The sequence below is a fragment of the Polyodon spathula genome, chromosome 18 (genome assembly GCF_017654505.1).
Source record: "Polyodon spathula isolate WHYD16114869_AA chromosome 18, ASM1765450v1, whole genome shotgun sequence".
NCBI lineage: Eukaryota > Metazoa > Chordata > Actinopteri > Acipenseriformes > Polyodontidae > Polyodon > Polyodon spathula.
Genome location: NC_054551.1, coordinates 18427956 through 18444023, shown reverse-complemented (window position 1 = coordinate 18444023; position 16068 = coordinate 18427956). Strand labels below are relative to the sequence as shown.

The following is a 16068-nucleotide window of genomic DNA, read 5'->3' as shown; positions in this document are numbered from 1 at the left end:
TTTCTAAAACATCAATAGGAGGCTAGGAATGTATGATACAAGTTTGATAAAGATCAAGGCAGTTACCGTGTTCACCACGGAGAGTGACAGACAGACAGATGGACATGATCAGCGCATAAGGGTCCCCATATTTTCCATGAACACCCCGTTTATTTACAGTTACACTGGAGTAACACAAATGCATATGTGCTTATAGAAGGGTAAAATAGGGGTGTGTATAGTCACTAATTGACAGGAGACAGACTGGAGTGAGATTGGGGGTTTTCTTGACACGCCTGCACGCGCACAGAATGTATTTACATTTACAGTGACAGTGTGTGTGTGTGTGTGTGTGCATTAATTTTTCACATGTGGAATGTGGTGGTGTTTATTGATTAATTGTCACGTCACTAATATATAAGGGAAGAAGGTGCACTGTTTGAGGAGTGTGTGTTGGAGAGTGTTGTGAGCTGTGTTATTGTTTGTTTTGTTATAAATAAATAAAATACAGCTAAAAACTTACTATTTTGCCTTTCACAAAGACATAGGATCTGGCATACCAAAACCAAATAAAACACTGTACAAAACAAATACAAAATAAAAAGTGCCGTAAATACGGCTCTAATATCCCCAAACTACTCCCTTTTCCTCGAGCAGTTGACCAAACCCGGATATATACAGTCACCCGACCAAATCCCGACCCCGGATAGAGGCACATAGCTTGTCCCGTTTTCTTTCGGCAGAACAGCCAGCCTGATGGTCCTGTGGCCTTGGAGCAGCCCTAAGGTATGTCTGCGGGATCCTTTTATACACGACCCTCTGCTGGAACATGCCCATCTGCTGGTTAGGCATTGGCAGCTAGTCAGTCACCAGCTGCATTGCCCCGCAACCAAACACAGCGGGTAGGGTGTCCTAGACCGAGCGCCAGGTTCTCTCCTCAACATTTACCCAAATCAACAATATTTACATAGATACAAACACAAAACCCACTTTTACTGTGCAGGGCTTCAGCTCTGCAACAGTGCTGTATGTGAAGAAACCATGCAGACTGTTTGTCAGTGTGCAGAAGCATCTTTTGAAGCACATTATCGGCAAAGCTATTAATATGAAGCCGTTTATTGATCCCAAGCTTTTCATGACAATGTAAAAGCTATTGTGAAATATTTGACACTTTGAACAGCTTTCTTGGACATGGCCTTGCTCAATATTCAGTACCTCTTTAGCTTTCTAGGAATGAACTAGTCAATACACATTACTCTTCTTGGAATCTTGTTTCTCGGGTCCTTTGCTAACCAAGTCCAGTTATTAAGCATTGTGTGCATGTGTTTATATTGCAATGGCTCCCTCTGTTGGCAGATTAATACCACTGTTTAAAGTGGTTGTAACCTACACACTAATTTCAGGAATATTAACTGTCATGTACTTTCATTCTGTATAGGTGTAAAATGTGCAGTTTTGAAATAGACATGTTTCTGCTTTACTTCCACGTTCATTTCTCCTTAGCTGTGTCTTTGGGGTCAAAGCATCTTACTGGCTGCAAAGGTTAGGGGAAGCAGCTGGTTGGTTACTGACAGGAAAGGTGGCCCTGAAGGGTTGGGTACAATTTCACTCAGCAGGTGAATAACCCTGGAAGTCAGTCTAAAAGTATGTGGAATACAAGACCGACTAATACCACAGCAAACACATGTCATGATTTAAAGTGAAACATGTGTTTCAATCAGAAGTGCACATTTGAGACCGATATAGTGAATAGATGTGTACAATGGAGAATGTTTATGGAAGTGTTTTGTTGGCTACAATTACTTTAAACGATATAATTTCAACACTGAAGTGTTAAGGTTTGGTATTCTGCTTGATATTTTAATATTGACCGAAATATGTTGTTGCAAATGGCAAACATGGGGAACCATCACATTTGAAACCTTCAGCTGACTTTCAAAGAAAATCTATAAAAAAAAAAAATTAATTGCATGAGGCTATTGATACAATAAAGAGAATTACACAATTTAACAAGACTAGACCATTTAAAGGAAATTATAAATATTAATTACCTATGACTTGAAGTCCATTCTCAAAGAGTAATTAAAAAGCAAGCTTATAGATGCCCGACTGCCATATAATCATATTAAACGCTTGTGTTGTTCTTTATAATAAATGCTGTCTTAAAACATACTAATTTGTTGGGATCCTGTCTCTATGAATGTGGTGGCATCCAGTGGACAGCTAGTTTATTAAATACAGGACATTCATATATTATACAGTATTTATTAATAATGCTATTTTTTGTGTTTAATGTCTTCTTTATTATCAGCGGCAACAGTGATATAGTGCAATACCTACCTATACATTATTAATTTACTTAACCACTTATCCTTTTGTATTGGTAAGGACTTTCTTTATTTAAAAGTTATTGAAAGTGTCTGAATTTGTGATATAATTGTCAGGTGCATGAATGTCAGACTTACAATACATGTAGAGAGCAGGACCAGGTGCAAATAAAGTGTCCCAGACTTAGGACAGAGTGCAGGAGACCCAACTTTACACAGAGTGGTGAGGACATGGAATCGATTACCTAGCCATGTTGTTAATGCTGAGTCACTGGAATCCTTTACATTTTGAGGTCAATCAGCTAATAGTAAGTCCAGTAATTCAGCATTCATCAAATTATATTCTGCCATGACATATCATATTACCGTTATAATATTAATATGAGATAATTAAGGTTAGGTAACAATATATCAGTATACCAAAAAGAAATAGACCATCATCAGTCAGACCATCATCCTGGCTTTGCATGGCTTCTATCATATACAGGGGTTACAGTTTTGTTCAATGGCTTTCAGCACCCCCACTTTAAATTGTTCCAGTGCCACTGTCAATGCCTTTTAGAATTTTGAATACTTGAATCAGATCACTGCATAGTCTTCTTTGTTCAAGACTGAATAGAGCCTATTCTTTTAGCCTGTCTGCATATTACATGCCTTTTAAATCAGAAATAATTCTAGTCGCTCTTCTTTTCACTCTTTCTACAGCAGCAATATCCTTTTTGTAAAAAGATGACCAGATCTGAACACTGTATTCTAGATGAGGTCTTTCTAATGCCTTGTAAAGTTTTAACATTACTTCCCTTGATTTAAATTCAACAATTTTCTCTATATATATCCAGATATATTATTGGCCTTTTTTATAGCTTCCCCACATTGTCTAGATCAGTGGTTCTTAACGTTTACTGCAGCCTGCACCCCTTTGGTTCTCAAAATGTGTTCTCGCACCCCTTACCAAAATCATTGAAGTAGGTCAGTTCTTTAAACCTAAGCTATATCATAAATATAGAATGAAAGACAATTTCACTACAATTAGCTTAAAAACTTGAAAATATTTTTTTTTGTTTGTATATTACAATAATCGTTAAATGTGTAATGTTAATGAATACATACAATGCCTATAGAAAGTCTACACCCCCTTGGACTTTTTTTCACATTTTGTTGTGTCAGTGCCTCAGAATTTCATGCATTTAAATGAGTATTTTTTTTCCACTTATCTACACACCATACTCCACACTGTTAAGGGGACAAAAAAAATGTATTGAGAAAAAAATTATATATTAAAAATACAAAACTGAAAGATCATAATTGGATAAGTCTCCACCATGAGTTAATACTTGGTGGAAGCACCTTTGGCAGCAATTACAGCTGTGAGTCTGTTGGGATAGGTCTCTACCAACTTTGCACACCTAGATTTGGCAATATTTGAGCATTCTTATTTACAGAACTGTTCAACTTCTGTCAAGTTGCTTGGTGAGTGTTGATGGACAGCAATCTTCAAGTCATGCCACAAATTTTCGATTGGATTTAAGTCGGACTGGGCTACTGAAAGACATTTACCTTTTTATTCCTTAGCTAGTCCAGTGTAGCTTTGGCTGTGTGCTTTGGGTCGTTGTCATGCTGAAAGGTGAACTTCCATCCCAGTTTCAGCTTTCTTGCAGAGGGCAGCAGGTTTTCCTCCTTCTGTGTAGATAAATGAAAAAAAAACTATTATAAGGCATTTTAATTCCAGGCTATAAGGCAACAAAAGGTGAACATTTTGAAAGGGGATGTAGACTTTCTATAGGCACTGCAGGGTTGATGAAACAAAGTAGTTGTACTTACGTGCCTGTGCTTAATTTGTGTTTTCAATGATTTACCTTCTAAAAAAATCTGGCATGTCTCGGACCCTGTCACAAAGACGGCTGCAGTGGGTGACGTCAGACCGGAACCAGGAAATAAACAACAGAGAGGTGGGGTATGGTGATTGTTCTCACTCAGTATTTAATAACGAAACACAGAAGATAAAAGGTTGAAAGACAAACAAGACACAGGACACGGCACTCGTAGCCAAAACAAAAAGACAAACAAAACGGACTACACAGACAAAACACGGTGAGCTTGTATGTTAACTATTAACTATTCTTATTACCTCTGTCTCCAATCCTGTTCTCCACTCACCGAACACACAACCCCGAGTGGGTGAAAACACGCAGCTTTTATGCAGCTGTACCGAGACTTGATTGCTAATCAATCATTCAGTTGGAGTCGTGGTACAACTGCACCTGAATTAATAAAGTGCAATTCCCCGTGCTCGCATATTATTACTTTTTACTTGCACATGAAGTGCTGTGCAATCCTCATGCCTAAATACAAATATACATTTTAAGTACTTGTGTTACACAGACCTGTTTATATCCTGTGTACCAATGACTATACACCAACATTAACACACAACATACAACACAAAATACACACAGGGACGGGCACTTTGCCACACCCCCCCAGAAAGGGCATCTCGCACTCCCAGGGTGTGTGTTCACCCCAGGTTAAGAACCACTGGTCTAGATGAAGACATTTCTGAGTCAACATAAACTCCTAGCTATTTTTCATAGATTGCTTCTTCAATTTCAGTGTCTCCTATATGGTATTTATAATGGACATTTTTATTGCCTTCATGCAATACCTTACACTTTTCTCTATTAAATGTCGTTTGCCATGTGTCTGCCCAGTTCTGAACGGTGTTTAGATTATTTTGAATGACCTTTGCTGCTGCAGTGGTGTTTGCCACTCCTATTTTTGTGTAATCTGCATATTAAACAAGTTTGCTTACTATACCAGAATCTAAGTCATTAATGTAGTTTAGGAATAGCAGAGGACCTTCTGATCCTTGTGTTACTCCACTGATTACCTTGCTCCATTCTGAGGTTTCTCCTCTAATCAGTACTTTCTGTTCTGTTCTGCATGTTAACCACTCCCTAATCCATGAACATGTGTTTCCTTGAATCCCTACTGCGTTCAGTTTGAGAATTAATTTTTTAAAAAGGACTTTGTTAGAAGCTTTCTGGAAATCTAAATAAACCATGTCATACATTTTGCAATTATCCATTATCGATGTTGCATCCTCAGAAAAGTAAAGCAGGTTAGTTAGACACAATTTTATTTTCCTAAAACCATGCTGACTGTCTCCGAGGATACTGTTAACATATAGGTAATTTTCCATTTTGAATCTTATTCTAGTTTCCATAAGTTTACATATAATAGAAGTCAGGCTTATTGGTCTATAGTTAACCTGGTTAGGTTTTGTCTCCCTTTTTGTGGATCAGTATTCTGTTTGCAATTCTCCAGTCTGTTGGTACAACCCCTGTCTCAAGAGACTATTGCATGATCTTAGTTAGCGGTGTGTAAATAACTTATTTCTCAACTCATTTCTTTGAGTACTATTAGGAGGATCTCGTTTGGCCCAGGGGATTTGTTTATTTTACAAGCTCCTAGTTCCTTTAACACTTCTGCCTCTGTTAGTTATTTAAAACTGGATAGGAACAGGTCGACATATGGGGCATGTTTTTGTATCTTCCTTTGTAAAAACTTGTGAAAAGTAGTTAATATATTTGCTATTTTTTCTCTTGATCTATGATGTTGCTATTTGTGTTTTAGATATTTTACTTCCTCCTTGAATGTTCTTTTGCTGTATATATATTCGTATGATCTTAACATGCAGCCTACAGCACTCAGTATTCCCAGGTGGTCTCCCATCCAAGTACTAACCAAGCCCAACATTGCTTTGCTTAAGCACTGCATGGTAAGTTCACTTTGAAGATTTGCCATCAGAGACGTTGCCCAGGGGTCACTACAAGGAAGTAGCTCTTCTTGACCCCCTTCTTTTGCTGTTATAATATTGGAAAAAACTTTTTGGAATTTGTTTCAACCTCCTTGGCGATGTCCATTTCTATCCCTCTCTTGGCCTTTCTAACTTCCTTTTTGACCTGTGTTTGCAGTTTCAAGTACTCTTTCTGTATACTTTGCTCTTGGTCCCTTTTAAATGCTCTGTAAAGTGCCTTTTTTCTCAGAATATATACATTTTTGAAAAATAGCCATCCTTTCTCTGGATGTTTTCTGTATTTTAGTCCAATCTACTTCTGTTAGTCTCTGTTTCATTACTTCATAGTTTGCCATTTTAAAATTGTAAACCTTAGCTTTAATTTTGGGGTTTTAAAAAGCACTTCAAATGAGGCCATGTTGTGATCTGAGTTTGCCAATGGTTCTCTGTTTTGGTTATTCTGTCCTCGTTATTTGAAAAGACTAAATCAAGGTACCCCCCCCCCCCCCCCACCATCTAGTTGGTGCCTTGACAACTTTTTGTACCATTTCAATTTCAGCTGTCATGGTCCCCACCAGGTTTTTTCGTTTTATATGGGGGAAGTTAAAATCTCCCATTAGTATGGCTCTCCTTTGCTACACGCATTTCTAATGTCATTGTATAACAGATTATTTTGCTTGGTATCTGAATTTGGCATCTATAGCATGCCCCTATTAGTATGCCCTTTGAATTTAGGAGGCTGTATGGTCCAGTGTTTAAAGAAACAAGCTTATGACCAGGAGGTCCCCAGTTCAAATCTCAGCTCAGCCACTGATTCATTTGTGTGACCCTGAGCAAATCACTTAACCTCCTTGTGCTCCGTCTTTCAGGTGAGATGTTGTTGTAAGTGACTCAGCAGCTAATGCATAGTTCACACACCCTAGTCTTGTATCTTGTAAAGTGCTTTGAAATGGTGGTCCACTATGAAAGGCGCTATATAAAAATAAAGATTGTTATTATTATTCTGACCCATATTGATTCTGTGTTGTTTTTTTTATTGTTTCTGTAACACCTGTCACATCTCAGTTACTTGTTAGTGCAGTAGTATTAAGTTCTAATATCTAGCATTTAGATAAATACATGTAATGGCTATTTTACCTGAGTTGTTGCCCTTGATTTGGTGTATTCTCCATCCTGTTTTATTGTTGATTTCTCCCTTCCTTCCTTCCTTTCTAGTTTAAATGCTTCTGAACCTCCTCGAGTATCCTTTCTCTGAGTAGCTTGGTTCCCTTTTTATTTAAGTGTGTTCCGTCCAGCCTATGTAGAATGTGGTCCAAAGTTCAAGGAAGGTGAAGCCTTCCTTGTGTGCACCACGATTTAATCCATGCATTTAGATTATTTATTTCCAGCTGTCTGTATGGTCCTTTGCAGTTTTGGTCTTGTCTTAATTTCCTTCCTAGTTCTCTGAATTTATTTTGCAGGTATCTAGGACTGTCTCTTCCAATGTTGTTTGTACCGATGTGGACGACTGCTACTGGGTTGTCTCCTGTTCGTTCTAGGAGCCTGTCCACATTCTTAGTGATGTGCATGCAGAGGCTACTGGAAGACAGCACACTATTGTTGTAAGGGGGTCCAGACTGCACACTGAACTTTCTGGTTTCTCAATATTGAGTCCCCAACAATTATGACTTCCCTTCTTTTTGCTGCCTGGCCAGCACTGTTTATGGGGTTCTGGATGTTGTTTCTTTCGTTCTCTTGCTGCTGGTTTTGATCATCTGATTTTTTAAGTGGTTCAGATTTTCTTCTTTCTTTTTTTCCCTTGTCTCTGCCTATCTGAACCCAGCTGTTTCGACCATCTTCTATCTCCCTGGTTGCTTTCTGTCTGCTAGGAGTGCAAACTTCCAAGAATTGTTGGTGTGCCAGCTCCTCAAACTCTTGTGGCTCTCTCATTTCGTGCAGCTCCATTTCTAGAATACTTACTCGTTGATGCAAGTCGTGGATCTTGCAGCACTTTTCACACATATGATTTAGCTCTGCTGGGTTTTCTCAGATTTCCCACATCATGCAGGTGTCACAGATTACTGGCTTGAAGACCAGGTAATAATTTTTTTTTTTGTTGTAAGTTTAAGATTAGTTTCTGCAGCTGTCAACCTGCCTTCAAACGGCTTTGCACTTTGTCACAAAGTACTTTTCCCACGCTGTCGCTGTTTAGACTGCCTTGCTTTGTGCGAGTGCCTGTGTGTGCTTTGTTAGCTCCGCCCCCTTGGCTCAGAATGGAGTTTGAATCAGCTAACTTGAGCTTGTTATCAGAAAAAGACATGCATCTGTTTAGAATTTAAGCTGCAGTATTTTCCAAATTTACTGTATTTTCTAATTAAGGCAGTTAAAGATTTTATTTATCTTAACTGCTTCTAAACTACTCTGCACTTTTCCATTAAGTACTTCTCCCTCTCTGTCACTCTCCACACTGTTGCTGTTTGAACTGAATATATGTAATCATCATTTCAGGACCGATATATAAGATTGAGACAGCTTATCGGAAGACACACAATATTTACCAGTTCTGGTCATCCTGCTGCCAATGTAGAATGGTGTGTTTCACAGGAACACCCTGAACACATCTCTCACTTTGTTTTATATAGGCTATGAGGTGTTACCTTCTTCCTCTCTGTAAGATGCACACACTTAGCTTTCCCTTCCCCCAACTGTAAACACATTCTCAGCACATAGGACCCCACCCAAACTGGTTATACAAAGCAGAGGTTTTACAAATGAATAATTGTAACAATGTGTTTTGAAATATATATATATATATATATATATATATATATATATATATATATATATATATATATATATATATTTGTTATGGGAATTTGTATTTTACAGTATGACCAGGAAGAAGTATTAAAAAGAGACTATCGTTTGCTTTTGTATAGACATGGTTTATAACTAACTTTTGGATTTATTATGAGAAAATAAATTAAGTGCAAAACAATGGTAAATGTATTATTATAATCAAGCAACTGATTTAACTGTTAATAAACATGTGTTAATATGTGAATATGAACACAGTTGGTATTTATTTTTGGACAGGACAGCTCCGGTACTGCACCACTGGTGTTAAACCGGTGGCATAGAAATGCTTAATGTTTAAAATCGGTATTGCATGACTTCTGGCAGCGTGATGGGCTTTAAAGCTCCCAAAGACTTTACTTGAAAGAGTAAAGTTACCTGAGAAATGTACTTGAAAGTAAAAATACTTTACGTAATCAAACTAGCAAAAACTATTGTAAATCCATAAATACATCATCATAAGTACATCAGTTTCATTCATAGTGCATCTAGGGTGGATGAAAGCTAACAGTGACATGGGGCATGTTGTTGATGTTCTCGCTGATGAAAACTTCTACAGAGTAGTCATTCAATATGTTTGTTATTGGTTTGTCATCCTCCACTACATTCCCCATGGTGTCCCATTATGTTCCTTTGAGAATAACCCCCTGTGTGTGCTGTCTCCCTTTGAAACAGCCTCAATTCTGACTTGCATTTCTCTTTTCTTCCTTGTCATAGGGACTGTGCATCATCTTCAATGTTGCTTTGGCTCTTCTGAAGGTAAGTTGTTATCTTGTATCCCAATTAAAATTTAACTCACCAAGATAAAATGTTGCAAAACATATTCTACTTTAAAATGCCTTTCCATCTTGGCTGGAGGAATCTGTAGATAGAGAAAAAAAAACATCAAATAAAAAAGAAACTGGCTTGAATAAAATAAATACCCCAGCACCATAATGTGTCTTTCATATAGAAGACATGTATTTATGTCAATTTATATATACTGTATATGCTTTCATCTGAACCTTCTGTGAAGACTCTCAGTCAAGCTTAGGAAATGCTGTTGTCAAGGCAACAGTTAGAGGTTGTTAATGGACTTTTTGTTTAAACAGTAGTTATATTAACACAATGTTATACGCATTTATTGTTAGACACATTACAGACTGGAATTTTTCTTTCACAAACTGTGAACAATATGTAATGATGGTCAGGCTAGTTTGATGTTAATCGAGGCCAGAAGCCAGTATAGATAGTCCAGGCAGATTGTGGGTACAAACACAGAGCACACTTATATTAGCAGTCAAATGCTCAGACCAGAGGTTCTCAAACTTTTTGGGCCGCGCCCCATGTCTGTGGTACTTGAAATAAACGTTTTAATTAAATATTCCTGCTAAAACAGTATCTCATTTACAGTAACTTGTTATAGCATCTCCAGTGTAACTGCAGCAACTTGGAGAACAGCAAAGGCCTTCTAATCATTTACAGTATTTATTGTTTTTATATAGCTCTTAATTTTAAACAACCAGTAAAATTTTATGATAAGGGTTTGCTGTCCGTCAGTTTTAAAACTATGATTCACAACATAACACAGTGTAACAATCACAGTACTACCATGCAGTAATTGTTGGGCAGTATTGCCACGTGTGAAATCTTTAACAATAAAGCCCAAATGAAAATGCATTCAAAATCATTTCAAACTGGTTTATAGATTAGCAAGCACTAGCAAAATCAGCTCAGTTTATACGGTGCAAAACGTTTTGTTTCTGGAATTTGCGATACCTGCAATAATAGTCATATCTACAAAGTATCGACAATAACAATCATCCATTTTGTTATAGACTTTCAAAAAGTCTAACATAAACAATTTTCGCTGTTACTTGATTAAACCCTAAAAAAAAAAAAAACAGTCCTACTAGCAGGCAGTTTACACATTATTTCTCTTGTCCAGCACTTCTTTAAGCTGTTCTGTATACCAGTCTGACAGAGGACGGGATCGCTATGATTTCTGTGTGCAACCCTCTGATGATTGGAAGTATTAGTATATTAGTAAAGTATTTCATGGATATTTGGACTGTAGGTTATCGTGATGATATCCTTTTTTTTAACAGTTATACCTTTTGTAAAACAAAGTTTTAAATTTAGATTTCTATATTTGTATTATGAATACACGATTTGTAAAACATACATAATCTCCTCAACACATAAAAACAACCATAAGCTTACTGTGGAGACAGTCACGTTATTCATTTATATATTAATATTTATAAGAATTATTTAATAACTCCCCCAAAAAAAAGTTTTTCTTAACTTTTCTTCAATGTGTTTTACAATACATGTAACTTATAAAGGTGTTCAAATTGTTAATCATTCATAATTTACGAGTTATTGTGTTTTACTTAGTTTGTCATACAATAACTCAATAGGTATTACACAAAAAGAAAACAACTGAAATCTGTCAGTGTGCAATTGCTAGTTCCTCTTTAACACAACCTAAACACTTTGTGGAAAACCAGTTTAAGAAAGCTGCATGATATCAGTACTCACCCAAGGCCAAATTGGAACTCAGACAGAAATATTTAAATATACCCTCCCGTATTTTGAATATGAATTAGGTTATTTGCATTTGGAAGGAGAATTTCTCTTCCTAAAAGAAAACCACATGGAAACGCATGCTTTAAAAAAGGAGATAACATAGTAAACCCTATTTAAGTACAGAAACCAGGACCAGAGGACACAGTTGGAAATAAAGTGGAGATAAACTTGGCACAAGAGGGCAGGAGACATTTCCTCACACAGAGAGTGGTGGGGGCTACAGTACCTAGTCATGTTGTTGAGGCAGGATCACTTGGATCCTCTAAGACTGAACTTGACAAAGTTCTGAGATCAATCAGCTACTAGGACAAGCTTAGATAGGCTGAATGGTCTTCTCTCGTTCTTCTGTTCTCTAGCTCAGAATCCTTCAGCAGGGTCTGCATGGTAAGTTAGCAGCACTTTCATAGATAAAATAGATGCAACTTGAGTAGAATTGTGCTGGATGTGTGTAGTGTAAAGCCCAGGTAACTATACAGGGCTAAAGTAAAACGAGCACAAAGTACAATGTCTCAGACAATGTAGCCCTTTTAGTAACTGGAAGCTTCATAAAAACTGTTTTATCTCCATATTTTTGTATATTTGCATCACACATTCAGTACTTCAATATATTGTTTACTTATGTTGGACTTTAAAGGAATAAAAGAAGAAATAATACAACAAATTGGATTACTTGAAATCTGCTACAACACAAATACTGCCAGAAACAATATGCAGGTTACTACAGTGCCCCCTTGTTTAATTCTCTATTTAGTTATTTCCTGTTGCTTTCAAATTAATACTGTACTGTATTTTCAGAATTAAAACTTAAATATAATAGGTTTTCCCCTGGCTCACTACAACTTGATTGCATCTTGCCAACTACTATACAACACTCACAAAGTCACTAGATGGCACCAAAAACCACTAAACCCCAATTAAACACGTATACACCCAAAGAAGCCATACAACACACTTCAAACTTGGTTCATATTATTATAAACAAATACCTAGCCAATCTAACTTGTGATTATATAACACTCTCTTTGTTTATTGTTGCATTGTTATATTTTATATGACTGGCTTTCTAGATAAGAGAGTAAGATGAGCGTCATGCAATCCAGCAGGAATAGCTGTGCACAATGCACAGAAGTAGCATGCAGAGTTTTAATAATACTTTAATAATGCTTTAATAATACTACAGTGAGCAAATTGCTAATGCTGCCAGAATGACACTACATTATATTCAGAGTAGCAACAGTAGGTGCATGTCACATCGTCCAGAAAGTGCTTGAAAAGTCTGACAGATTCACTGTATCTTTTTTTTATCTGACTCAGTCAATGTGGTGCTTACTTGTGTTATTGTATCAAGTATTGGTTTTACATGTGCAGTTTTGATAAGAGCCACATTTTATAGCAAAAGTGTATCTCATTTTAAAAATGATATCCAGTGCTATACTAGCATACATTAAGCTCTCATTTAGCATGCCTTACTTTCACTCTGCAGATGAAATGACCAAGGAAGTGCAAGACTTATTGAATGTAAGGCATGCAAACATAGCTTTAATTTATTGGTAGCATGTATTCTGTTTTAAAATGAAAATACATGTTTGCTGTTTGCGAGGCTCTCTTGATCTGTGTTCAATTTCAATTGAAAAAAAAAAGATTTTTCTTCAACAATTTAGTTTTTTTGTAAATCAACTGCTGGAATAGCTCTGCGTGAAAGCAGAAGCACACCAAACCATTAAACCCACTCGCATGTCACATCGTCCAGAAAGTGCTTGAAAAGTCTGACAGATTCACTGTATCTTTTTTTTATCTGACTCAGTCAATGTGGTGCTTACTTGTGTTATTGTATCAAGTATTGGTTTTACATGTGCAGTTTTGATAAGAGCCACATTTTATAGCAAAAGTGTATCTCATTTTAAAAATGATATCCAGTGCTATACTAGCATACATTAAGCTCTCATTTAGCATGCCTTACTTTCACTCTGCAGATGAAATGACCAAGGAAGTGCAAGACTTATTGAATGTAAGGCATGCAAACATAGCTTTAATTTATTGGTAGCATGTATTCTGTTTTAAAATGAAAATACATGTTTGCTGTTTGCGAGGCTCTCTTGATCTGTGTTCAATTTCAATTGAAAAAAAAAAAGATTTTTCTTCAACAATTTAGTTTTTTTGTAAATCAACTGCTGGAATAGCTCTGCGTGAAAGCAGAAGCACACCAAACCATTAAACCCACTCGCTGCTGAGGTTTGGTAATTTGGGTGAGCACTCGCCCCCCCCCCCCCCCCCCCCCCCCCAATGTTTGTGTAGACATCAAAGTCTTACAGAACCCCTTACAGTGTATGCAAGAAACACATTACTTTCTATATTGTGTTTGTTGTCTGTATTGCAGCACATTTTTTTGCAACATAATCCTTATAGTTTTGATATTTATACGTAGATGAACAAGGGGATTACTTTTTTTCAAATTGGAGATTTTTGTTCTAAACATAAGTGTATCCAGTTCCTGCCCCTTGTAGCAGGAGGGAGTGTAATCTTGATGCACCTTTTGAAAATCTGTTCCGTAAACCAGTGGTCGATGTTAAATGTTTTGGCAAACCACTGTGCTTGATTTTTGTAATTGTAATGTACAGCTAATCTAGTGAACAGTCTGCACTTAATTAGGACAAGGGACATTGAGTCTCAGTTGCAAACGCAAGCACTAATAATGACCCCCTGCGGGATTTGGTACTGCTCTTGGGAGAGTAAAACCTCTCACTGCAAAGCAGAACCAGTGCACACAGCATCAGTACATAAGGATGTGAAAGCTGTTTGTATTGCACAGGCAGACATTTTCCAAACAATGATGAGGTCTTGGAAACAAAGAGGTTCAAACCAATAACAGAAGAATTTAAGGAGACATTATTAAAAGAGCAAGAAAATGAAAATGCATTCCAGCCACAACCAACTGCAGACATATTCTATTCCGACGCATACGTTATTCTATATACATACAGCATATAGAGAATCACTGGCAGCAATGCAGTGTGAATTAAAACACTTGACTTTCCATAGAGCTTTCAGGCTTAGCAACACAAAAACAGTGGTTTTGACTACTATATTTTTCATTTGTATATTTTATTTCCAAACATAGTAATTTTTTAATACATTTTTACATATGCAGTCGCCACAGCTTAGAACGCCGCATTTGTGTTAACGTGATTTACCTGCAGTAAGTGATAGACGGTATAAACTCCCACACAGTAACCTGACATTCAAAATGTCCCCCAATCACCAGTACAGTAATAAAAAAAAACAAGCTGTATGCGGTTAAAAAATCTTTATTAACACACTCATTACACTAATAAAAAAGATGTATTAAAACCTATGACTGTAATAAAAAGTGAACAGTAGCTCTCCTCTCACTCACAAACGCAACTTCTTTTAGCTCTCTCTCAATTCTCTCACCACCAGATCCCGCTTCTCTCTTTCAAACTGTCATCTCTACACAAACACCCAGGTCCCTCCCCCTTCCTCACTCATTGGTCCAACACTCCCTATCCGTAACTGGTCGTGTCAGACCTGCTCCCGCCCCCCTCAGTGATGCACTCACACACAGGCAGTCTATCAGATGTGGTCATGCCTTTTTCCGTCCAAGTTTAAGCTCGGTAAAGCTTATGAGAATAAGAATATATATCTGACAAACGCTGTGGAAAACAGCGTTTAAGTCGACTTTTAAGAAGTTTTTACTCACATGACAAGCTTGCTTGTTAGAGGTGGTTTTATTTTTTACTCACAGCGACATTTTATTCGACACTTGCATGGATTACTGTACAAATTGTTTAACGCACTGACTGAAAGAAAATTTCCAAAATGTTGCGCCTGTCATGGTTAGGGCAGGGAAAATTTAAAGTTGAATAACCTTTTTTCAAATGTAGTTGAACACACCCTCAAAACTGCACCACCCCTTGTTTATGTAGAGGTAGGGTCCTCTAAGTCGTGACCAAGATACAGGTTTCTTCACAGAAGCCCCTTCAATTAAATGAAAGTCAGTAGTCACAAGTGCAGTTTAAAATTGCCTTTACAGAGTAAAGTTATTGAATTAAAAATAAGTAAATATCAGGTTTCTATAGTTTAACAAGTGAGGTTGAAGGTGAAGAAGAAATACCAAGTATTTAGGGTCTGTAGAGAAATTCAAAACGATACAAAGAAACCACACCACAGAGAGCATGGAAAAGGACAGCCACAGGAAATGTGATAACTACACAAAGATAAATATAAAACACCAAGTGCAAAATAAACAGATGCACAAAATAAATGTGTAAACAAATGTAAAATCCCCATATAAATTCAAATGACTACACAGTCCATGCAGGCCGTGTTGTTGTTGTTGTTGTTATTATTATTATTATTATTATTATTATTATTATTATTATTATTATTATTATTATTATTATTATTGTGTAACTGGATCAAGTTTAATTTCCATTTTTTAAGGTGCTTGATCGGTAGAGTGTATACTCACTATAATGTATGGAAAATCATCTAGCGAATATATTTTATGCGAGTTGGCAGAAAACACTGTGACACATGCAA

General features: G+C 36.9%; 1 protein-coding gene across 2 annotated transcripts in view; it reads left to right on the top strand.

Moving 5' to 3' along the window:
• rabgap1l (RAB GTPase activating protein 1-like) overlaps positions 1-16068 on the top strand; it is a 378634-nt gene that overhangs the window by 297828 nt on the left and 64738 nt on the right. For both annotated transcript variants that reach the window (XM_041277492.1, XM_041277489.1), the window contains one exon: positions 9655-9696. In XM_041277492.1, the coding sequence (XP_041133426.1) occupies positions 9655-9696 (42 nt within the window). The remainder of the gene's footprint in view (positions 1-9654; positions 9697-16068) is intronic.